The sequence below is a fragment of the Python bivittatus genome, unplaced genomic scaffold (genome assembly GCF_059951505.1).
Source record: "Python bivittatus isolate LINGU-HERP-01145 unplaced genomic scaffold, Pbiv_v1 ctg000610_np1212, whole genome shotgun sequence".
Taxonomy (NCBI): Eukaryota; Metazoa; Chordata; class Lepidosauria; order Squamata; family Pythonidae; genus Python; species Python bivittatus.
In genome coordinates, this window is record NW_028277088.1 from 9,633,900 (window position 1) to 9,660,424 (window position 26,525).

The following is a 26,525-nucleotide window of genomic DNA, read 5'->3' on the forward strand; positions in this document are numbered from 1 at the left end:
CTGCTGCTTCTAGAAGTGGTCTCACCTCTAAAAAAGGCCATTCCATGTTGTCCAGAAGTGATTCAAACTTGAACCGGGCCTGTTGTGAGTTTTCTCTGACCTCATCTCAAATTCAGATCATCTCTACTACTACTACTTCCACTCATATTACCAGATGCCAGGAAGTATGCAATACATAAAAGCATAAAAACAACCTATACAACAAAATATCATAAACTAGGAATGCCGGGGACCACAGATGGTCCACCCCATCCTAGTAGGATCAAACTCACCTGTTTTGGAGGAAAAAAATCCCTATCATCCACTTCCCCTTATAAGTAATAACAAAGTGAAATTAAGATTGGTACATTTGCATTTGTTTTTGTTCACATTTATTTTATCTTGAAGTGCTGTCTTCATTTTTTCTAAAAAAAAAAGTATTTCCAAGAATCCAGCCCTAAACTTCAAAGAAAAACTGAGACAAATGTTCTTGGCTTTGTGAACACTGCTTTGTAAAATGACAGAATAGTATTTATATAGCTACTATTAGCCAAGATACCAAATTCCCTAAAAGGCTCTTCAACCATCTCATTCAGGCAACATAGATTTTTTTATTTATTTATTTATTAAACATTAAAAAGAAAAAAAGAAAATACTCATTTGTGAGACTAATAAAAGGGGTTAAGGGAAGGAAAAAAGTAAAATTAAAATCAGATAAGAGATAACAAAATTATTTTATATATGTATATAAACAGCAATAGTTACATTAAATAGTGTGTTTCTACACCTAATCAAATTTAAACCTGTTGGCTTCTAATGGTAATTCAATGGAGTAAAATTTAGCAAATTTCTTAGAAATTTCAATGTTAACATCTGCTAATAAAAAGTCTACAATCTTCAACTCAGGCCAGACCATATGTCCAGCAAGAAGAAGATATATTAGAACTGATCACAAATCTTGATATAATGGGCAAGAGCTATTGAGTCAGTGGCTACTTCTGAGCATATGCTGTGGTGATCTAAACAGGAAATATGATTAAACCGCTCGTCTACCACCTGAGTCAGTAGGTCATAAAATCTTTTTAAAGAAAATGCTTTTCCATATGAGGGAGAAAGTATCTTTAAAAATAGCTGGGAATAGAAACGGGTTCAGGCAAAAAAATCTCTAAAATACAATTTGGATTTCTGATCTGTAAATTTGAAAATCAAGATCTAAAATGTATTGCTTGGAAATCACTTGCTCCAGATTGATCACTATTAGTTCTTGGGCTAATAGCCCTCAACAAGAAAGATAATTTGCTATGCCTTCCTTCCAGAAAGAATTGAATTTATCTAAAAGAACAAGTTGAGTTAAAGAATCACTCCCAGAATTTAATTTCAACTATAACACAAATGACAAAATCACATGAGGAGTTAGAGAAAGAGGTCCTAGTTCAAGTCTCAATAAAGCATTAAAGATGAATCAAAGACCACAGAGAATTATTCTCATTAATCTAGACTGAACTACTACTAGGAACATTATAGCTTTACAACAGCAGCACTGTGCATCACAGAGTAAAAGTGAAGTTCCCGTAGATCTAAAATTGCCACTGGGATGGAATTGTTGCCTTTATCTGTTGAGATAACCAGATAACATATCTGGTTATCTCAAGTGTGTGAGATAAGACTTCACCAATTTGATGATTATGTAGTAAAGAGTTCTAGAAGACGCTGGTCAATATTATTAATATTTTTTCAATTAGCATAATAAAACTAAGATTCTTTATCAGGCTTATTTAACTATATAAAAAATTTTGGCACTTGTCAGATTATAGATGCTACTTTTATATTTAAGCCCAACAAGTAGAATTATTTATTAAAGAAAGTAGAAATACTCTAATAAACCAACATAGAGAGTATTACTTTAAATAAACTGATTGCATTTCAGAGGAAGAGAAACTATTATGGGAGATAAATGACAGGCTAGAAACCATCATTTATTAAAAATGATTAAAAATAGTTACTATTTAACAATTCTTTGAGATAGACTCTTAATAATGAAATTACTTGAATTTAATATCAATTAATGATTAGTTAAAATATATTTGTACAGCTGCTCTCCTGTCAGACAAATGATGGCTCATGTTAAAATGTAATTTCGAAGTAATTTTTCAAACCTGCTATCTATTTATCAATTTTACTATGGAGACCCTGGCTTTTAATTATATCCCTCTGTAAATCTTATGCCACAAGTTGCTTTCAAAATACTTCCAACCTTTACAAGGGCTGACCATGCAGGATGAAGAGACATCCAACTGAAGTAAAGCTTGGTAGCAGATGTTTATCTCCCTAACGATGTCTATAGATCACAAGTCAGTTCTTTTAATATTTTCCTCTCTGACTGGTGTAGTTTTAATTTGATCCCTTGACTTCAATGGCTTTATAATGTTTGCTGTCTACACGTTAACTGATTCCTCTTAATGGAAAGCACTTCATAGTGAACTATGATTCTGCTGTGAAACATAATGCTTTTTTTAGTAATATATCTGGCTTTTTTATTTTGTAGCTATACTGTCTTCCAACATTTCAGTCATAGATGAGAAATAAAGGGATAAAAGTTATAATTATGAAAATCATTTATCACAGCCATTGGCCAGACTGGGAAAGGCTAGTTTAGGATCTCCTTTATCTTAGTCATGAGAAAACCAAAAGAGTCCTCATCTTTAAAAGGTAAGACTTTCTTCTGAAAAGATTTACATTATGTCCAGCAGCTTCTAGAGAAAAACCACAAAAACATGACTTCAGGTGAAATTTAGCTTCTTAGCCTACCACACTCTATCCATGCATGCATTCATCCATTCAATTTATATGGCCACCCATCTCATATTCATGACTCTGGGCAACTAACAATAGTACTGAAAAAACAGCATAAAAACATAAAAAACAGAAAGACAACAGACTTAAAAACAACAGCCAGGTAAAAGTAACTCAGTAATAACAAATCAGCATAACCAATGTATGGACTCAGCACCATTTGCTGACCCCCATGCCTGGTGACAAAACCAAGTCTTTCAGGCCTTACAAAAGACCAACAGGTTTGGGGCCAGTCTAATCTCTGGAGAAGTATTTGAAAAGGCGGGCAGTATGACAGAAAAGGGCAGATGGCATTCCTTAATAGGTGGGACCCAGACCATGCCTCTTCTGCCAGATTTAATGGGATGGGGGCAGGCATAATGAGGGAGAGTCGGTACTTCATGCCATGAAAGACTTTATAGGTTAGAACGAGCATCTTGAATTCACCCAGAAGCAAACTGGCAACCAATGTAGCTCGTGGCACAAAAGGTGTAACATGCACTGATCTAGGAGTGCACCTGTGCCACTGTGTTCTATACATCTGTAACTCTGGATGCTACAGGGCAGCCCATGTAAAACGCATTGCAGTAGTCCATTCAGAAGATGACTTGAGCATGAGTGACCATGAGTAGGGCGTTGTGGTCCAGGAAAGGGCACAACTAGCACACAACACGAAGCTATGCAAAGACCCTCCTGGCCAAGGCTGACACCTGTTCCTCAGACAGGAATTGTCAGTCCAGGAGGGCCTCTAGACTGTGCACTGGTTCAGTTTGGGGAATTAATCTCCTTTGCCAAGCAACAGGAGCCAGTTTTGTCTCCAATCATTAAATGGGCATTTAACAGCTGATAGATATTAGTAAATGATCAAATTAATGTTTCTCTTGTGAAAAACTCCCTGGTTTCTGCACATCAAGCTCTTCTAGAGGCACAAGAGCAGCCACCACACTTTGCTTATGGCTTATTGGACAAATTTGCTGATTCCCGAAGACTATGTAAGCTTGTTTGAACTTCTGTGATCCATTATTTAAGTTAATATCTAATCAGTAGTTATTTGATAGAGGAAACATACAGCAGAAGCCTTGGTAATATGCACGGATAGCCTGACTGGTGCGGTTTTACATCTGCATCACAAATTAAATTAAACCAAAATGTGCTTTAATGTCAGTTCTCTACAAGACAGTAAGCTGTCTTCTAGTTAAACATTCAGGTTCAAATTCGCATTCAACTGTGAAGTTTACAAACTTAAGAATGTCTCTATGTCAGGCAGTCACTATTTCTTAGGGTAACTTAACTCACAGCACTCTTGTGGGAATAAAATAGAAGGACAAGAATTTTTATTATAATACCAAGCAGTGCTGTGTGTTATATGTCCACTGGAAAAAGTGATTTTGAATTCTGTTTGCTATCTGTTGATGACCTTTGGTTTTTTTGTGAAGATAAAGTCGCTTGCTTCACATTTTAATGTAAACTGACAATTTGCATTTCCCAAAAGTGTGAACCATAACACAATTATCTTTTAGTTTACAAACTTCTTAATGCCTTATGGAACATTTAAAATTCTAATCCCCTTGCTAGACACCCTGGCAATTCTGAATGTGCAATTCAGAGCGTATAAAATTGTATCCAACATGTACGTATTAAGGACATTTCTGCATTAAAATACATATGAGATTTTGAAGGAGTATTTAAAAAACAACCCTGCACACTGATGTGGAAATGGGATGAAGCAAACGTGTCCTTGAAAAATATATAAATGTTACAAAAAGCAGCATATATTCAGAGCCAACTGCCTGCCACTTCCTTCAGTAATGTCTTTTTACTTTGAAATAAAATTCTTCTTCAGTTGGTATGAGGCAGACTCCTATATAAATTAATAAAACGTCTTCAGAATATTTGAACAGTGCAGTATCAGCCTTGTTGCTTTTGCTGACTGCCTGAAGTAGTTGCGAAATATTCACACGCATTATAAGTGAGCTTCTCGTAATTCTGGGAAGAGGTCGTAAATGTCTACAATCATCATTCATGTATAACCTTAGAATACCTAATGAGCTACTGCATTCCATGGGATTCCTATTATTTATTTAATAATTATAAAAGTATGTTCTTTGACCTGCTGAGGTGATGATTTGAACTTGCTACTCTTGGATGCTCTCTACCAGAAATCTCTCCCCCACAATCACCACTGAAATTCCACAATATAGAAAAGGAAAATCTGTCCTTCCTACAATCCACAGCTATTCTGACTTGAAAGAAAACTGCAGCCTTACCTTATGCAGATGTACTTGGTTTTCATCTCAAAAAAGATGAATAACTATTTTAAAAAGAGAAAAGAACAGAGTTCACAGGATAGTCCTCTGCCACACACTGCCAATTGCCCCACCTGGATCTCTGCAAACATAATAGGGGAAAGATCCAGGCATCTTTTCATTACTGCAAATATTATGTGTTTGATAATGTTAACATGAGAGCCAGTGAATTCACACGTGGATCTTGCAGATTGAAGCTTAGGACTCATTTTTTGACCTGACACAAATCACCAGACCACCTGGCCCAGCATCAGTTTCCTATCTGCAGAACTGGAATGAGTGTGATTGGAGTTGCCAAAATGTTTAGCACAGGGATTATGATTTTAAATACTCCATTCCAGACATTAAAATAGGCTGGAACACTGTGGAAAAAGCCAAGTTGTAGAGTACTATTGAAACAGGTTAGTTCCTCCCAAAATATCCAACCCCTGTTGTACTTAACATGTACTTAGCTAGTTTTACTGTGGCCCAAATCAACTGTCTTTCTAAACATGGCTTGAAAGAGGACAGGAATATCCAACTTCTCTTATGCCTTCTATTCACTCAGCTCATGTCTAAGCTATGAAAGGATCCCCAAGTCTTCTTTTTACCCACATACACCTGATTCCAACAGCAACAAAAGGTATCCCCGTTTAATTCCCACTGTGGTCCTATAGAAGCACAGGTAGAATAAGAAGTGCATTTTTCTCAGGGACACTAGTAACTACTGTAGAAGATATAGGAAAATGAAATTTCTCAAGCTTATTTGCACCTGACATAATATGTTGTCGTGTTTTTGGCTGTAGAATAAGAGAATCTCCTCTTCTGGATGAGAAAGAAGGAACTTCAAGGCTCTGGGAACTTGGAGAGAATGGTTGCAGAAGACAGCAGAAACCTCAAGGTATTCTCCAAGTTTTGGGGAGCAAAAATACTATTTTCAACTACATTACAATCTTATCGGGTGGGACATAACTTTTGTTCTCTAACCAGGGCAACTTTCAGTAGTGGAGTTCAGTACAGGTAGTCCTCACTTATGATCATTCGTTTAACGACCATTCTAAGTTACGATGGTGCTAAAAAAAATGACTTATGATTACTCCTTGCACTTACAACCGTCACAGTGTCCCCAGTCACATGATCAAAATTTGGGTGCTTGGCAAGTGGTATGTATTTATGACAGTTGCAGCATCCCGGGATAACATTTGCAACCTTCTCAGGGTGCTTCTGACAAGCAAAATCAATGGGGGAATCCAGACTCACTTAACAACTGTGTGATTTGCTTAATAACTGTGGCAAAAAGGTTGTAAAATTGAACATGACTCACATAACGACCACACTGCTTAGTGCTGGAAGTTCTGGTCCCAACTGTGGTCGTAAGTCAAGGACTACCTGTACTAGAATGCTCTCCACAAAGCACCCACACCCACTTATGCTCTTTTTGGAGCTAAACAGAGACTTTCTTATTGTCCCAGGCATTTATGAAACCTTTTTAGACATTACGAATACTTTTTATCTGCCAGTTTCATTGGTTTTTTTTATTGTTGGCTTTTATCTTTACTGCTGTTGCTAGGCAGGCTGGAAATCAAAGGGAAGGAGTATTATTGTCACAATGCCTGGCAGAATTCCTATTTAATGTCTTGCTACGTCTATCTTGCCACATAAGAGAGGATTCAGGCCACAAACAGTGGACTCCTAGTTGATTTCAGGCCAAAACCAACATTAGCAATCTGCCATGCAAGAATCCAAGGGAGATAATAATTCTATTTTTGAAGCTGTTATACATATATGGGCAGGAACATGTGTGTGTTTGTGTGTAGAAATCTGGCAACACCAGTAATTATGCTGATAGTGAAAAATGAGTAAGTCTTGGCTTTAATGGATGTATAATTCATACAAGCAGTAAAGGAAAAGAGAATAAATAATGTATTTTGCTTCAGTGATCTGTCTTTGGATCTGCCTCAAAAACAAAGGGCAACAGTCTGTATTTCCTCTTTGCTTGGGGAAAATATCTGAAAGATGTTGCTAAGAAAAGTGGTTTTCTTCACACTCACATTGTCAGGAGCTGGGCAATGGACAATATTTAGGAGTAAGTCAGATGTCAGAAACCAGGAGATAGGGCCAAGAAGCAATCAGGAATATAGACAAATTTGGACAGAAGAGCAAGGCTAGAAATATAAGGTGTGCCAAGGCTTATTATGTAAGTAATGCACTGCCAAGATAAGAGAGCACACTACACTCCTTCCTAATCACAAGGAGCCAGTGACAAGCCAGAATTAGTGAAAATACCATAGATCCAGCATTCAGAGAGAGACTGAAATCCAGAAGGCCAGGACACGAGATAGGAGTCAGCAGTTCTTGACATACCTATGAAAGCATCTTCCTCTTCTGCCATTTCTGGATTTGGTGAACTCTTAATATAATCAAGACTCCAAAACTGACTCTAGCTACTTAGTAGGCATATCTTCTTTCGTTAGTCTTCTTCAACATTAAGCCATACTGAGAGGTCTCTGGGCTTCGAGGCTGTTATCCATCTAGACTCTCTGAACATAGCTAGTTGTGTCCTACAGCCAGTCATAGCCCACCAGATGCTAAACCTTTAGCCTCTGAATTTGTTCTTCAACCTAATATTTAACTCTTATATGAAGATACTTTGTAAATAGATACTGTATTTTCCGACAATAAGACGCCCCCATGTACAAGACGACCCCCACTTTTCCAATCCAAAATTAAGAAATCAATATTTTAAAGATAGTGCAGAACACATTTTTATTTAGTAATTAGTTAACATCGACCTGATACACTCGGTGGGAGGAGGTCCAAACCGTCTCTCTGCAGCTCTATTTCCAGGCTCTTTTGCATAACTGATTACATTCAAGCACGAGTGAAACTGCAGATAGCTTGTCTCTGCAAACAGCCTTCCTCTAATTGGTTTGTTCAGCATCAGCTGACGTCAGTTACATCAGGCTCGTGATTGGAGGAAGTCTGTTTGGGAGACAAGCTATTTCACTCATGATTGGAGGCTAGCAATAGGAGGAAGCCTCTCTGCAGAAACAAAGTATGGGCAGTTTTGCAACCGCGCGATTCTCGGCTGACTTCCTTGAATAAGATGCCCTTCAGTTTTTAGGGTAAGGATTTTAGAAAAAAGTATCGTCTTATAGTTGGAAAAATACAGTAGTTAGGACATTTACATGGCTTCTGCCTTAATCCTTAACATAGCTGCTTTGATTGTACATCTGCCTCTCATGATAGAATGCATCACCTGCGCAACTTACACTAATATTCTCATTCAAAATTCGTGGGTATCAAAGTGAATCAATTATGCAAGATCTCAAAGGAAAGAGCAGACCAAGTGAAATTATACATAAATTACCCAGGTAATTTCACAAAAATGTATTTTATGGAGTTTTGCATTTTTTATCAATAAACACCAGTTAGTATATATTTTCTGGCTGGATTTCTTTGGGGAATAAGATATGGACATTGCATTTTGTAAATCTCTCATGCTGATGTGTATTTTTCCTGGGCAACTTTCATGGAAGTATTGCTGCACTCTGCACAACAGGAGTATTGCTGCACTCTGCTCAACAAAGGTGTGTGCGTAGACTCCCAGAAAGTGACAAAGAAGTTGTAAAAGAAAATACAATAAAATACTCCATATACTAAATGTATGAATTTAACTGTATATATTTACCTCAGAAACATGCACACTGATTATAATATTTGACCCAACGATTTTAGGAGAGAAAATTATCTTAGGTTAGCAGCTCATAAAGATCTGTGAAATGTGAGATGAGAATGAAATAAGTTGGGATGGGAGAAAAATAAAAGGTAACTGATTGAGAATCTATTTCAGCTGCACAAAATGGATAGCTCTTATTTGTGCTTAATTCAGACAGACTTAATAAGCAGTTAAGCCACGATATAGAAAATGCTTTAGCAATTTGATGTGAGTGTTATGCTGTGCTCAGCTAACCTTGTAATCTTTTGATAACAGATTTCTGTTTCAATAAAGAGATATTCTTTTTCTTCAGAGAATGTTTTAAAGATAAATATTATATATTTAAGATCCCAAGAGAAATATGTCCCAAAGGAACCTTGATGCCTTAGCTAAAAGAGTCACACAAGATCTTTGTAAATAATGGAGCACAGTTTGTTCCTTCATGATCAGTAATACACTTGTTTATGTATTTCTGCAGAGAAGCATATTAAAGCTCTCCACTAGAAAAAAAAATCTTGCCCTTAAAACAAAATGACAGAATCACAGTCCATGTTTTCTATACACAAACATATGCGTGTATGAAATCCTGAGCAGCATTTAAATGACCTGCAAATGAAGTCATATATTTTGCACCTTAATGACATTTCTCAACTCTGGAATGTCTTTCTCTATGAAAATGTTATTAAAATTCAAGCTTGAATTTTCTAAAAGAGCAACATTAAACATTAACTGTCTACAGAAATGTAATGTACAGGCATAAATTGGAATTAGCTTGGTGTACCTTTGTATAGACTTTTCACTATGTTTAAAATGTCTTGTTTTAAATTAGTTCTGGTCAAAAACCTGAAAGTCTGAGAGATTAGGGGAAGAGACTATTAATTTTAAAAACAAGCTATAACTTGCTCAACTCTGCAGTGGATAGCAGAATCAGACACCTTCTCAGCTCATTCAGTAATCAACCCCTCCTGAACCCTGATGTCTTCTAGATATGAAGGTCTGCAATGGGTGAACATTTTTGGTCTCAAAGTTATCTTAGTTGTCAGGCTGGGGCTTGCCCACCTACACAGACACCCAACCTCATTACTTTCCCTGCTAGTGACGCACTGGAGGATTAGTCTTTGCCATTAGATCAAGGTTTCCTAACCTGATTTCAGAGACACCATGAACTTGGAAGTGGAAAAAATTACTACTTTATTTTTTACTAACCTCTAACTGAAATTTAGCAGAGAAGAGGTCCATAAGTTTCACCAGACACTCCAGGTTTCTGTAGGTTTCTCAGATTATCAAAGGGGTCCATGGCACAAAAAGGCGAAGAACCCGTGCAGAGATCAACTTGCCAACAGAGACTAAAATGCTTGATTCTTTCCATTAATGGCAGCAGGAAGCCAGAGATTGCTTACTTCTGATCATGCTGGTTAAGAGTAATCAAGGCTCTCTGTAGTTCTGAGGGTCACATCCAGGTCTTAAGCCACTAGCTCCCTGCTTGGCCAAGCCAAAGATTATTATAGTGTATTCTACTTCCAGCATAAAGCAAAACTCCTCGTGACTACACATCCACAGCCATGTTGTTTTCTTGGCAATAGTACAGACATTATTTGCAATTGCTTCTTCTGGATATTCTGGGATATTTTCCTGAGTTTCTAGTCTTGCACCATCCTGGGATGTCCTGGTTATCACTTATTCAAATACTAATCATGTCAAATCCTGCTTAGCTCTCACTTGACTTAATATTGTTGGGTTTTTTGCCACCCCTGAAACAGCACCAATTTTTATTTTTTTAAATGAGTATTGAAAGTATACATACATTTTATATTAATTTAGGAATACTTTTCAGTATCTCTTCCTTGCGAGATTGAGAAACATAAAAATATAGTTTTACTGATAACTGTTAGCTCATCTGAATATGTGTACTTATTAAAGTACTAGCAACTTAATGGAAAAAGTGGATAACTGTTTTTTAAAAGCCGCCTAATATAAAATATAGCAAGATTTGAGGTATAAGATTGATAATCAAGTTATCACAAATGGTTTGTGACAGCTCTTTTTTCCTAATAAGAGTTAAAATAAATACCAGCTTCCAATTTTATGAGTTCTGCACATACTCTGTATTACTGCTAAATATGATACATGCCTTAAAATTTTAAAAGAATAGCAGGGATCATTAAAATCAAGTCTCTGGTTGTAAAAAACAAAATTAAAAAAAGTTTCAAATTTGAATTGTGAATCTTTTGGCCATAAAGTTGTTATTCTTCTGTAAGAAATTTGGAAAGAAATATTGAAGAGCAATTTATTACAATGAAAAAAATATGTTTTGCATTAGAAGTGAATTCAGAAGTGAAATGTTGGAAAGCTCTAAGTCTGGAAATGTCTTTTTTGGACATCCTTATTGATCCATCTTTTACAATCCCCACTTGATATCCTTGATACTTTCTGCTGTTAGGAATCTATATCCTACACTCCTTTTTCAGAACAGTATTATCCAAATGTCACCAATTTAAAAAGAGATCTAAAAAGAGATGATCTTCCACTCTAAAAGCCTTACGGTCCTTTATAACTAAGAAAAGCACCTTGGTCTTAAGTTACCCTTTGTATTCTCTATTAACACCAACCATCTATCCAAAATTATACACTTCTGGAGCAGAGGTGCTCAAACCACTTTCAAGAATTTACCTGGGGTTGGGTGGAGGGGGCAGTTTCTTCATAGTACTTCTTGAGTTCCTTTAGAAACCCATGCTGTACTAATGTGTTCCTGGGAGACACTAATATATCTGAATGGTCCCTATAATATTTTTATATATATTTACTATATATATTTTCTCTCTTGGGAAATCCAACAAACAGCTGCACCAAGAGACAGCTTCTCCTTATGCAGCATTCACATTAAACTCCTCAAATTGCTTTTAAGGCTATTAAGGTAACAATCTAATGCCTATTTACCTTTCTTCAATAAATCCAGAGAAATGTATTCCTTGGCAAACATATACAGATTTATTTGTTTGTTTGCTTGTTTGTTTATTATTAAATTTGTATACACCCATCTCCCCCCAATGGGTGACTCTGGGCGGCTCACAGTCAAAATCAGAAACCCCATCAACAATTAAAAATCCCCCATAAATAGTTAAAATAAATTAATCCATTAAAAATCAAATATAGACAACAAACCCTTATCTGTCGGATATGTTTGGAGCTCCCATCACTCCCCAGAAAACTGCCATATTGATTGAAAAGACTGTAACTGTCATTTCAAGACATTAGCCAGAGTCCATGCCTTAAGGCTATTTTAATACCAGCAACTGTTGCAAGAGTGGCTGGTGGAAATGTCCTACCAGGTGTTTTTGCAGAACCTGCTTGAGGTTCTATCAAGCTGAAGCCACAATTCATCTTCTACTTCCCAGATGTAAAAAGAATTCTGTCCTGGGGCAGATAGATAAATTGATTTATGAGTTAATTCAAAAGAAGGTCGTCCCTTAGAATGACCCAACCTGTTCATCTTTATGATAAACACTGGGAAGGAATTGAGGCTTTATGGAGGAGTTTTCATAGGGCTATCATATCTGGGCTGCAATGTCTGGATGTCCACTAGATGGCAACAAAGAGTTACAGAATTTTGTTGCCATCTGGTGGTCATCTAGATTTTGGAAGTCCAGATATGGTAACCTTAATATTAATTGTAGCTTAGTGTTATGAACTACATCAGGGAGGTAGGGAAGGTGAGGAATAGAACAATACTTATATACCTAGTAGTTTAAAAAAAAATGAAGTATGAAAAAGAAACAGAAATACAATGAAAATTACTTTATACCAACACTTTTTATAGTTACAAATCACCCTTGCTTTTAGCACATTGCTACACAAATTCATACATTGTCTTTTGTTCTCTGAACTTCCCACTTGCTGCACTCCCCTAACAACTTGCTCTCTCTGACCCACAGCACTGGATTCACAGGTAGAGGCTGTGGCAAGGAGCTTGTTTGCACAACTATGGTAATAAACCCCGTGATCCTTCCTATATTAGTCAGACTTAGCAACAGCTATACATGCCTTGGTTATAACCCATCTCAACTACTGCAAGATGCTTTAAATTCCAGAAACTGCAACAGATGAAAAATGCAGTATAGTTGCTTAGTGGTACAAGATATATGGACCATCTGATGTCTGTATTAAAAGATCTGGAATTGGCTCCCAATTGTACGAAACAAGGCGTAACAAACTTTTTCTGGGTTGATCAGCAGTAAAACTTTATTTCAAGCGTTTGCAAAGGCTGGTGGACTCCTCAGCATCAAAGTAGGAAGCCACACCCACCTACAGATCTCAGCATAATTTATACATTTCTATCCCGTCGCTCAATCACTATATTGTTTTGTTATTGGTCAGGCTTACATTCTTGTCCAGTATTACATATGCAAGACATGTAATTTAATATTCATTAGTTTAGTGCTCATGCTCAGTTCTACTCTTCAGCTGAAGGCTTTGGTTAGTTGATAAAAACTTCATTTAGATACTTTTAGTGAGTTCTAATACAGCGTTCTATTCATCCCTTATCTCTAGCTAGCGTCAACCTACGTTAACTCACATAGAAGAAGAGGCTTCTTTATTTTAGAAGGAAGACCTTTCTGTTCCAGCTACCTCCTGCTTTTGTTGCAACCAATCTTAACTGTGCTCACACAGCAGAAAAAAAAATATTTCTTTGTCTGTTTAGGTTACATTATGTTCCTCCCCAGAAAGCCCCCCCCTTTTCTCCTTTAAAATGTTTTTCTATCTGACCTCTTTATGAAACAATCGAAGTTTCCTTGTTAATGTTGGTCAAGTAAAAGCTACCTTTTTGTCACTAATAACTATTATTTTTTAGCATTTCTCACACAATTATCTACCAACATTTAAGGTGCTGCTGACCTTTAAATCTCTAAATAGCTTATCTGAGGGATCACCTTTCTTGCTAAGAGCCTACCTAGTTATTTAGATCAGCAGGAACACCTTTTGAAGATGTCCTTTCCACCCAAAGCGCAGCTATCTGGAATGTGAGATAGGACTTTCTTCTGTATGATTTTCATACTACAAAATTCTCCCCCTGGGAAGATGTGTTTGGCAGACTGTGCAGGACTTCTGTTCCTAAGGAAAAAAAGTCCTTCAGACCATACAAGGGCACTCATGTAGGACCTGCTACAACTGCAGCACAATCCCAGGAAAAGACACACTTTAAGAAGTTACTGACAACTATTGAGTGTGTACCCCAGCCACCCCTTTTTCACCTCTGAATTCAAAGTGCTTCATAGCTCTGGTGTTTGGCCTCCGCTCTCCCAATATTTAAGAAAACAGCAAAAACAGATCTCTTTCCCCAGCTTTTAACTATTAAAGCCATTTAAATTTTCTTAATCTTAATGCCGTGTTTTATATTAAAATGTTGTGATTCATTTTAATTACCGTAAGCCACCTAAATGCTTACAAAAGCAGAAAGGAGGAATATAAATTTAATCAAATAAATAAGAGGACCTAACCAAGCAGCTCTGTAGATTAAGTGGCTGATAGTTAAGGAGAGAGGTCTCAATTATCATGAATTTATCCCCATTCTATTCTCAGAATCATATTGTGAAACAGACTAGAGTGACAGATAAGGGCTGTTCCCAAACAAATTGCTCCTAATTCTCCAAAATGGAAACTACTATACATTCTTCCACCTTGCTATCTCCAATTAAAAAAGCAAAGATAACAGCCCTCGTGGGAAAACGAGATATAACTACAAGTAGGTTAACCATATTCTGACTTTAGAAAAGTTAATCCATAGAGGGTGGCTTTTTAATTTGTTCCTTTCTGAACAGCATCAATTCAGAAAAAGCAATGTGTTTGCACCAGCATTTTAAGTCAATGGTCCCCACAGAAGTGTGATTTATACATGGCTGAGCTAAAGCAATATTTGCATGCTCTATATATAGAACGCAGAGGCTCGGTAGATTACAATATTACTCTCCTAGCCCTTGCATCATTCCCTGGAAAAGTTCACAATGCAATTTAATAAAGAAGAACTAAAAGCTTTCCAGCCAGCTAAAAACACATTCCATCCTCAGTTCCAACCTTTCTGTTCTTGTTATTTCCTTGAGTTCAGACTGAATTGCAATTTAATAAAAACAAATGAACAGCCCAGATTTTTGTTTCATATTAGGTATCTCATTTTCACATAATTCCTTTGGCCAACAGGGGCTTATTTCTTCAAAGAACAAAAGTTTAAGAAACCTATTTTTAGACTCCTGTGACTGAATCTGGTAGAATTAAAAAGGAGACTAGTGAGCAAATATTCCAAGCATAGGATACAGAAGTGGTAGAGGAGATAGGAGATCCAGTTTGGTGTAGTGGTTAAAGGCACCAGGCTAGAAACCAGGAGACAATGACTTCTAGTCCTGCCTTTGGCACAAAACCAGCTGGGTGACCTTGGGCCAGTCACTCTCCCTCAGCCATGGGAAGCAGGCAATGGCAAACTACTTCTGAAAAACCTAGCCAAGAAAACTGCAGGGACTAGTCCAGGCAGTCACCAAGAGTCAACACTGATCTGAAGGCACCCCCCGCCCACTGCCAAGGAGGCTTGTAAAAGCAATAATGGAACCAGGCTATCTATTGACCTAACACTCTACAAAGAAGAGGAAGGGATTAAAAATAAACTTTTCTGTTGAAAAAAAGATATATTTCTCAGTTTAGGCCATTAAAAGAAGAAAGGTTAAATACACTATGACTGCCACTAGAATGACAGACGTATAGATGAGACACTATTGTTGCTCCGTATTATCTGTAGAACCACAATGTACTGTACATACTGCAGCGTCCCTCTTCTTGCTATATAGTTCAATTCCTTCCTACCTCTTGATGTGAGATAAACTATAATTAATGCAATCAAAGCCAAATAAATTACACTTTATTTGCAGGGCACATTTTGGCATAGTACATGGGTGAACCCAGCCAATATGATTGGTAAATCATGTTTTATGGTTTAGCATTATATGTGAAGCCAGCCAATTATAGATTTTTAACCATCATGATTAAAACAAATCTTTAATATGATATGTGTAGTAAAAGTGGCCTTAATTCATTTCACCTAGAACTCTAGCAAGGCATTTATAGCATCTGTTTTCTCTAGGAGAAAGAGATTTATACATAAGAGAATAATGTACAATTATAATTAGTTGTTATTTAGTCTGGGAGCAGCAATGGTGATTGGCTACTCAATACGGAAGGCCAAAGATCTCCCAGTTCAATCAGAGTAATCTGCTGTGACACCTTGGTTCAGAGAAAAGCCTTTGAAAATAAAAGGGAGAATGTTATTGCCATTCCTTTAGAATTTACGACAGAAATGTTTTTAAGCTCTGCCATTACAAGGATCCTCCAGGTTTGGGATGGTTACTAGTTCACATGTCCCGTTAGTATGAAATCATACGTAATCCTTCCAAAACAGAAGTTAGGAGCATGCAGATCAGCCAAGATCAAGAGCTAAGGCTGGAAAATTGCAAAATTTCATTTAGATCTCCAGACTGATTTGAGGAGTTCAGAATTGCAATTCAAACTGTCAAAGTGACTCAATCCAGTTTAAAGATTAAATATGATAAAAGTGTGTGTTTATCAGGAATGTCAATTGATTCAATCTGACACACTGAACTGTTTTGATTTCGTGATTCAATCTGAAAGGACAATTCAACCAAATTGTCTTTGAGTCTAAGCTTTGCACAGCCCTAACAGAGCTATCCTTGCCTGTAAAGTAGCATTAGACTACTGATCTGTTTTCCTTGCACTTCTGGCAAAGATGCACTTATTTTTCATTTATAAGCTCACTGGTATATTTATTGCCTCCCTACTAGAAGAATAAAAAAAAAAATCATTTATTTACACTATGAGCAGATGGCCTTGGCTGAGGCACCTACTTGTGGAAAATATCGTACTTCTTGTATTTGCTTTTTGATAATCTTCTATTCCGTTTGCACTTAAAAGGGCAGCAAAATTTCTTTTAAAAGTACAGTCAGAAAAGGAATGGAAACAGCTGTCTCCTTCCATCACATTTTCCTCTCCTAGAAGTACAGTAGCTATGGATCATTTTTTAAAAACGTAGTTTAAATATGAAGAAAGGAGAGTTGCAAAGTGAAACTGGTCATTAGAAAATGCCCTCACCTTTGTATACACACGAACACAACCATATCTCAGCATTTTTAAAAAGATTAAAGCTTCTTTAAGGGGAACAAAAAATAACAGGAAAGATACCTTTCATGCTTTTTTTTAACCTTTTTGTTCTTAACTGCCTATGCCCCAAGAATATTACCATTTTAAAAAATCAGCCATTGTTAATATATGTGCTTAAGTAGCATCATGTTTCAAATCTTATGATAACATGTGCCACAAAACATTTGCAATACCATCTACTTTCCAAGGATGATCCATATGAAGCACCTTCCAGCACCTATGATTTTGTTTCTTCCCATAATGCCAGAGATTTTCCCACAACCTATGGCATTGTGGGAAAAACAAAATGGCAGCTGACATGTGAACTGCAACCACCAGTTCCCAGTCTCCTTGAAAAGCCTAAATGAGGCCAATGGTAATGTGTGAGCCCTGCCAGAATACTGGAATCCCAGAAGCTGCCCAAGGATACTTTCTGCTGATGGCTGGGTCTGCACACCTCTACGTGCTGCTTGTTAGGACCACCATATAGGGGCTGAAAATACTGACATGACCAGCAGATGGCAGGAGAGAAAGTTTATGCAACTCTTTGTTGCCATCTAGTGGTTTGCACTGCTTTTTCCACTTCAGATACGGTGGCCTACAACATGCTGAGTGTTCCTGTTGAGATAGGCACAGAGCTAACTCACTCAAGGGTGGGCTATCTTTTGGTGGTCCCAATCCGCAAAGTGGGTGGAACCATATCATATATGTGGGTGGGTCTGGTGTAGGATGAATTTGGGTGGGTTCTTTTGCTTTTTTAAAACTGTAAATGCTAACTTTTATGAAGCGTGAAAGACCTAGTTTCCCAGCTCAAAACAGCAGGAAAATGTGCTACCAGTTTTCAGCAATCATCACCAGAGGGGTTCCAAATGCCACAAAAAGGGGAAATTGTAGCATTCTTGTATCATAGGTTGCCCTTCACCACACTAACCAAAACTCAAATCATACCATAGTTTAATACAACGTGTCAGCAGTACTAAAGCAGCCATCTTGCGCCACATCATCAAGTCCTCAGTAAATGGGCATATAGATGCCAGTGGATCATTACTGAATGGCTGCTATGCCACTATAGGCTATTATCTTACCTTTATAACTCACTGTTTTGGCATTCTTTAAACGTTCCATACATTTTTTTTCTTCTTCCTGGATTTCAAGTTGTATTCTGCATTCTGGATGAATACTGTTTACCTGTTGGATAAAAACAGAAGCTAGCTTTAAAACATTTGATCTTGGAGAAAGTATACCAATGCTAGCAGAACCAACAGGGAAAAAAGACATAACAGGAAGCTTTTATTTATTGCTCTAGCTGTATGCCTGGAGCAATCCACACTTCTTACAAAAATTATGAAAGGTAGTTCTGTTGTTATTAGACCCACAGTGCAGGCTGGCTGTAATACTAGGGCTATTACATCAGGCTGCAAAAATCTGGTTGAGTTCCGGATCTCCTTATTGCCATCTTGCGGTTATTCAGAATTTTGCAGGACAAATATGGTAGCCATGCATAATGGCCAAGGTTAATGTTTTGGCTACCTTTTTAAAAAATGGCTACTTCACACTCAGCTGTAAGATTGGCTTAGCAGCAAATGCACCTGCTGGTTCTCCTGCAAGAGAGCATAATTAGTAAGACATCTATAGCTTGATTAGCTAACTTAAGTTTCACCTGAGATCACAGAATTCTTCTACCCAGAAGAAAACAGAGAACAAAGTCATTAACAAAACAAAGAGGTTCCGTGTTCTAGTTTCTTTCTGATGAAAGACACCAGAGCCCCACATTAACAGGTTATGCTAAATTTGACTAACAAACTTGTTCACTGCCAAACTATCCCTATAGCTTAGAAAAAGCATAAACGTGGTTCACTCATAATCATGGCTTGTTTGGTGTTGGCTTACACAAAACCACCCTTTGCCATTTGTAAATTATAGTTTATGGCACAGTCTGTTTTAAGAATCCAGCTAATTTTGGTTTATTCAATAATGCAATGCCTATCAGAATTATTTATCTCAAGCCCTATCATAATTAAATTTTATTTGCATAAGTTTCGCTAAGCCCTGCTTCTTGGAAAACACTAGTCAGTATGTCTTAGGCACTGACTAATCCCAGTTTGGGTGCTTTGGCTTGCAAACAGCCATCATAATTAAAAAGTTTTATATTATATGATAAACTGAAACATCTTCAAAATGCTTAGAACGCTAGAAGGATTATAGCAACTGATTAGCTATAGCAATAGAAGTTTCATTTCTTAAATTTTAATTGGGAACTCGTTGCTTTTGAGGTAACTAGTAAAAGGTATCTGGTTCCAAAAGGTGTCTCCCAAGGAACTATGTCCAAGAGGTCATGACTTGTACATGGCAAGATCTGAATGTCTGATTTTCAGTTAAAAGCTGTCTCTTAACCACTATGGTTGGCTTCACATATCATGCTAAGCCAAAGGTTAGTGAATATACCACCATAGCCAAAATTAAACAAAACAAATAATGGCTTAGTGTTATGCAAACCTAGCCATTGTGATTTATTCAATAGTTTGGCTGAACATAGTTTTAATCTGTGTTTCATCAAATGCAAATTTCAGCACATAAGCTTTTGCAAAGCTGGATTTGGAAATGCCACCTTGTTGTACCGTTCCTGATTCCTTACTTGAAAAATAAAACATTAGGTGACAATCAGGACCCCAAAGCTATTTAGAGGTGTTGACCAAAGTGTCTCGTAGCTTCACATAAAATAGTTATAAGCTAAGGAAATAACCATTTTTAAATCAAATCTGTTTAACTTGGTGAGAAAGAAGGAAGAAAGCTTGAAAATCCAAAATACTCAAACCTTAACATAATGTTTTAGTCTTCTTCCCTTTCTTTATGGTTCTTATGTTACTCCCTTACTCTTTATGGTCCAAGGTGATCTGCTCTGTGTGTGTGGGTGTGTGTGTGTGTGTAGGAGTCAACAAAGTCAAGATGACAGCTGTCCCTGCGCAATCAAAGTCCCTCTCCTTTAAATGTGTTGCAGGATACAAAAAGGGGCAGCGTTTTGATCATGTGGGCACAGCCATCAGATTGACTTTTTTGAAATCTCCCCCTGCAGACGCCCATGTTATAACCATTATATTCTGATCTGGAATACCAAATAAGTACCTCCTTCATTCTGAGAACTGTTTCTTTAAAGATGGTTAGCAGAGGGACAACTTTGGTGAGAGCTAGGTTGGTGTAGTGGTTAAGGTACCAGGCTAGAAACCCAGAGACTGTGAGTTCTAGTCCTGCCTTCGGCACAAAACCAGCTGGGTGACCTTGGGCCAGTCACTCTCTCAGCCCTGGGAAGGAGGCAATGGCAAGCCACTTCCAAAAACATTACCAAGAAAACTGCAGGGAGTTGTCCAGGCAGTCCCCAGAAGTCAACATTAACTTGAAGGCACAAAAAATAAATAAGAAATAGCAAAGGGACAAACACTGAGTTGTATCACTCAAGGGGAAAACTTTTTGTCCGCTGCAAACCACACCTTTAACACATGTAGCAGAGTGTTGTCATTACACCACAAAATGCCTAAAACGCTAGTTCCTGGTCATACCTGAAGAAGCAAGTATTTTCTTGCTTCCTACCTTTATCTCAGGCATCAAAAGATTATGTGTTCCTCACAATCATTTTGGCAGAGTACAGCAGAATTCTATTTAAAGTAATGGAAAAGCATGAGTGAGAGTCTTTTGCTAATTTCTGAGCTCTCTCCCCATGCCACTGATTCTCTTCCCAATTCCAGCATCAAGCTTACGGCAAAGTAAAGCCTGGCTTTACAACTCTTTGGATATGTGCTACAGTCCAAATGGGACATGGCATGACTGAGCTGATCCACTAACTGAATTAAATTCATCTTCATGAGCTTGCCACAACTCAATAACCTGAAGCTCTCATAATTTCTACACTATTCTTTGTTTCAGAAGGAACTTCATGGAGGTCAAGGTTTAATCTCTGATATGTGTGAATAAAATTGCTATCTTAATTTGGGCCCATCTGTACAGCCCTAGGGAGCATTCTACATTGTAGACCCTACATTAAACAGAGGGATGGATAAGCAAGTTTGAAGTCTGTTTTAATGTCAAAATTCCATTATTCTAAATTAGGGCTACCAGATCCATACTGTAAAAACCTGGATGAACACTAGATGACAACAAAGAACTAGAGTTTTCTAATGGTTGTTCGCATGTTTACAACTGAGATTTGTTGGCCCTGTCCAAGTATTCTATCATTGAGCTGCAATTCCTCCCCAAAGATTTTGGTTTCCTTTAATCTTTATGTCCAGTATTTGAGCCAGGATAATCGCATACTCAAAGACTACACTCACATTTAACCTAGGCTACCAAATTAACCTATTTTTCTGGGTTCATGCAGTACATTGAATCATAAATAAAATAGGCTTACAGAAACATAATAAGCCACAAAAGTTTAATGCTAATGGAATTAAGTCTAGCATATTGTATAAATGCTTCTTCAGGATTTGTAACCAATGAAGGATCTTTTACCAACAAAACCAAAGTCTTGTTAATTTCTGCACAGATGTCCTCCCAGCAAAAAAGCTGGGTAACTATGAAAGAACAGTTCCTTAATGTCGTGTTCCTTTATGTCTATGCTTGCTTACTTAAAAACGAAGAATAGGTAACTCCATCAGTAATTATTACTGCTAATGGAAATCATGAAAGAAAATTAAAAATATGGAATTCTGTAAGATGCAGTGACAGCAATCAACCTGAGCAGCTTTAAAAGGGAATCACAACATTTCTAAGATAAAAAAAGTACTTGTCAAAAATAAAGACTTACAAATTAGGGGACTCTTCAGAAGGATGTTGTATCAGTTAAAACACCGTTCCAGACCTGATGTCAGCTTAATTTAAGAACTGATCCAATTTAGTTGTGGGTTGCTATAGCATAACCTCAACTGCAAAATATAGAGGCTTCTTTTTGCAAAAGTGAACCTCTGCTGAGTTTGTAGACAATTTTTTTCCTCATCCCTGTGCCTGAACTTCAGCCACCCTAGGAAGTCATTTAAGAGCAATGTTGGCTCTCTAGCCGGGATAAATCTTATCTATTTCTCCCTCCTCTTCAGTAGGAGAGAAGCAAGTCTGCATGGCCTGGGTTACTTGGATTCTGTATTTCTTCTATTTTCTCTTTGTTTGGACTGGGGAATGAAAAGATTTTGGTTACTCCAGTGGAGTGGGACCATGTCTTTTTATTACTGGAGAAAATCCAGAGATTTTACTGGTCTTTCCCTAAGATGACTAAGCTCTAAGCTTCAGTTAAACTTTTTTGGGGTTGTACAGTACTTCACACATATGACCATAAAAAAGTATACCTCATACATATCCACAAACACAACTATTCCTTTGTTTAAATAATCAGCATCTCATCAACTTGCTCATAGAGGTAAAACACTTTCCAGTGTACTCCTTCAGACACCAAATTATCAATTTATAGAGAATTCTAACACCTGTATCAGCTCTCCAAATTCCTACCAAGTAGCTTCCTGCTTGTAATCTGAAAACATGTCTCAGAACCATTTGTGATAACAGAAAAAAGGTTAGCTTTACCACATTAAGAAGGTTAGCTTTACCACAAAGTATTATGAAGCAATTGTGGTGAGCATAGAAATCCCAATTTGTACCATATTTGCATCATTAAAAAAAGATATTCCTGTTTGAGAAATATTATGAACTTTTTTGCTTTAGATGCAACAGTATTTCAGTGCTCATCTATCTGATGAGTTAACTAAGCCTGGCCATCTCAAAAAGCTAAGCTGAGTTGGGTCTAGTTAGTAGTTGGATGGGAGACTATCAAGAAGGTGTAAGGCTGTAAATTAGAGTGGGAAGTCAAAAAACCATCTTGGAAGAAGATGATAACAAGCCACTTTGGTACTGCAGCCAAGAAAACTAGAAGGACATATCTATGAAGTCATCAAATCAAGTTTGACTCAATGGAGACTTTAACTTTATATGAGTTAGTAAACTAAACTAAAATCTTTGGAATGTGTGTATCTTACACTGCATGAATAAGAGAATATACAATAGGCAAAACATTTGTATAAATTGTAACAATAAACATTCACCTGATATTTTTCTTATGCCACTTCATATTCACTCTAGGTTTAGGACAACTAATACTGTATAGTAGAATGAGGTGATCCTCATGATAGAAACCAAGTGTCAGGGAAGACTATCTCCTTGCACTTAGAAAGCTGGCATAGCAAGAAATATACTGTGACAAAACCATTTTCACTGCATTTTTTTTCTCCTTTCAGGGAGGATTATAAAAGGGGGATAGAACAGGACTGTCCCAAGACATTTTGTTGTCAGTCCATAATTCCCAAAGTCATGATATAGAGCCTGAAGCTGAGCCCCAAACATCTCACAAACCTATCTTCTCTGCCTTCTACAAAAGGGCTAATAAATTATTAACTATTGGGGGATGACTAAGGTACCTCCTTCACTCTGGCTAATGGCAGGGATGACCCTGGTATTTTTTATTTTATTTATTTTTAACAGCCACTCCATATACAATGAGAAATATTAAGCCAATGAATTCTAATATTTCATTCAGCTGCAGGTGTAAACTCTGCTTAAGTCTGCTTCGGTTCACTTAAAATGAACAACAAACCATGGAAAAAGAGAACACACCCATCTGTATCTCTAGTTTCATCTTCTTTTCCTTCATATTTTTTGTGAATGCTTGGCAAAAATCCCCTATCTGCAGTCCTGTATTAAGGTTCATAGTCCTCACAACTTTATGCCACAACAAACGTGCTAAAATTTCCAGTGCTACACACACATACAAAAATCAAATTATCTATGAAAAATGGCTAAAACGGACAAAATTTCTAAATGGACAGTACAGAATTTCCACCCGAGCTATAAACAGAACTGGAAAAGCTTGTGAAACTCCACCCTTTTGCCTTCCTTTCACCTATAATTCTGAGTACAAAAATGGTGAGATCTGTTGGCATTAAATGCTCCTAATATTTTGCCTGGAAGCTGGTGTGACTGGGGGGGGGGGGATTTAAAACTCCTTGAGATGTAGCATCCTGTTGTTTACAGCAACTTCGCTGACACTGATTAAAATTGAATTGGCTTTTCTCATGGAATTACAATATAAATTGGAAATGTGCTGAAACCCGGCGAGCCTTCAAGCAATTCTTTACTCAATCATTAAGCCCAATTCATTAGCTCGATACCAATGCAAACTTAGCCGCCTTTTCATCCGGTGCTCAAATTCAACAGCAGCCCGCTAGCGTTACCCAACCTTCTTCAACCGGGCACTCTGCACATGGGCCTGGACATCATCCCAAGCCTGTATGGCCGAATGGGAATTGTAATCCAGCACCGCCAGAGGAGTCCGGTTCACCCCTCTTTAACCGGGGGGGGGGATATAAGAACCAGCAGCGATTCTAAAAAGTGAGACTGAGCAGGAACTATTCGGGGGGCGCGTGTGTCGCATGCTAAGGGGGTGCAGTGGGGGAGTAAGTTCATGCCCCACATTAAAGGAGGTCTCCCCCAAGGGCCACCTGAGGCGACCCAGGCCAAGCGCGGGACGCAGCGCTCGCCCCACAACCAGGGCACAAGCAGCACGCGTTTTCCTCCCGCTGCCCCACGCCTTTCCTTCCAGAAGCGCAGAAGAGGGGAGCGGAGGGGAGGGGCAGGTCGGGGGCAGGCGCTGTGGGGAAGGGTCGGGGAGTCGAAGCCCGCGCGCCCTTTTCCCGCAGGAGCCGCGCGAAAGGAGCTCTGCACATGCTCCGAGACTCAGCCCCTCCGCGCGAGGACCACGCCGGCGACTCTCGCCCCCCGGGGCCCCCACTCACCGGCCCCAGCGCCCACCAGCAGGTCGAGAAGAGCAGGAGCACGGAGCGCCGCATCCCGTCCCGGCGCCGCGCGGGCGGGCGGGTCGGTGGGCTCAGCTCCGCGGGGCTCGCGGCGGCCTTCCTTGGCGGCGGGGGGCCTCCTGCAGCCCGAGGGACATGCGGTCGTCGAGCAGGCGCTGCCCGTCCGCGGCGGCGCGCTTTTCCCGCGGGGCGCCCGCTGCGCGGAGCCTGGGCTGCAGCCGCGAGCCGGACGGAGAGCCGCGCCTCTTCGCTACCCGCCGCCCCGCACTGGGTCCGCCGCGCTCCGGATCGCGTGCTCTTGCGCCCTCCCCGGACTCCACCTCCCTCCGAGCCGGGCCCACCTCCGGGAGTCGCCACTTTGTTTCTCAGCGAGTTACTTCTTTCCGACCTGGGGGGTCGGGGGGGGTTCAAAGACAGCCTTCCCTTTGGAAAGCGTTGGGTGACGAGGCCCGCCTCATTCGTTCCCCCGGCTCTCAAGGGCGCCTTGCGTGGGGATGGTGGGAGCTGTCGTCCAACGCGCGGGGAGGATGGCGCGTCGCTCTCACGCGTTTACTTCGCTGGTTTTAAAGTGAAGAACTAGAGCTGCGTGGGTCCGTGGGGGCGGGGGGGGTGTAGTGTCGGTGGAAAAGAAAAGTTTAAAAAATCCAAAATCCGTATTTTGGGAAACACTAATTGGATGAGGAGGACCTCCCGTAGCCGTACCAATGGGCGCGCAAGCTTTTGCGTCCTCCAGAGCCGCGAAGGGTTGAAGACCAAGGAGAGGAGGCCACAACATGGGTCAAGGGTTAGGGAGTGGAGTGGACGCAATGGTGGACCGACACTTCCCCCTTCCAAAATCACGGAGGCCGACTCAACCTGGGAGTTGGTCTGTTGTCGGTGGTTGGGAAAGGGAGTAACTTCACATATATTAAAAAAGCAATTAAAAATATAAAAAGGCAACATTAAAAGATAGAGACTAATGGAAACTAAAATACATATACAAACCCCAGGCAGAGAGAGAATGAGTACATCCACCTCAATAATGGAGACATCTAGACAAATCTCCTGTTCCCTGGGACCCCCAGATCTGGTGACATAACCAGGGCTTGAGGGACTTCTGGTACATCAAAAGGTAAACAAAAGCTAATGGTGGGGGGGAGAATGCTCCATAAGGTGGGCGCCATATATGTATCTTCAGCTATTACTTTGCTATTACACCAATGTAGCCATTCCCAATGGGATTCCCCCCAGATGTGTAGGATTGCAACCCATGCAATTCTCAACCATCTCCCAGGACATCTATACATGGCAGATGAAGCTGCAGCAGGAAAGATGCAGAAAAACATGCACATTGTTATTAATGATTGATATACAGAATTACTTGAAAGCAATGTGTCAGAATTATGTACAGCTGTGGAACCTCTGTTTTTCCACCTGCCCATGGCAAGAATTTTGTAATGCTGCAGAGGAGGAAGGAACCTGTAGTCCTCCGGTGATGGTCTGCATGGTGAGGGATCCTGGGACCCATCTTTCTGCATTATCTGAAGTGCCACAAACTGCTATTTCTTTCATATAATACTTTAAATACTAAATTTACTATCTAGATTCACCACTAATCATAGAGATCAGGAATTAGCACACAAAGCTATCACCCTTTTCTGCTTCTATTTGTTTTCAAGCTACTCCAGAGACTCA

At 38.9% G+C, this 26,525-nt stretch overlaps 1 protein-coding gene across 2 annotated transcripts in view; it reads right to left on the reverse strand.

Moving 5' to 3' along the window:
• VIPR2 (vasoactive intestinal peptide receptor 2) overlaps positions 1-25,299 on the reverse strand; it is a 69,554-nt gene extending 44,255 nt beyond the window's left edge. Inside the window, exons 1-2 of one of the 2 annotated variants that reach the window (XM_088150292.1) lie at positions 24,831-25,299; positions 18,093-18,195 (exon numbers count right to left, since the gene is read on the reverse strand). In XM_088150292.1, coding sequence (XP_088006418.1) covers positions 18,093-18,195; positions 24,831-24,884 — 157 coding nt within the window. In that variant the 5' untranslated portion in view covers positions 24,885-25,299. The remainder of the gene's footprint in view (positions 1-18,092; positions 18,196-24,830) is intronic. The other variant, XM_088150291.1, reaches the window with a different exon arrangement.
• Between the last annotated feature and the right edge of the window lie 1,226 nt (positions 25,300-26,525).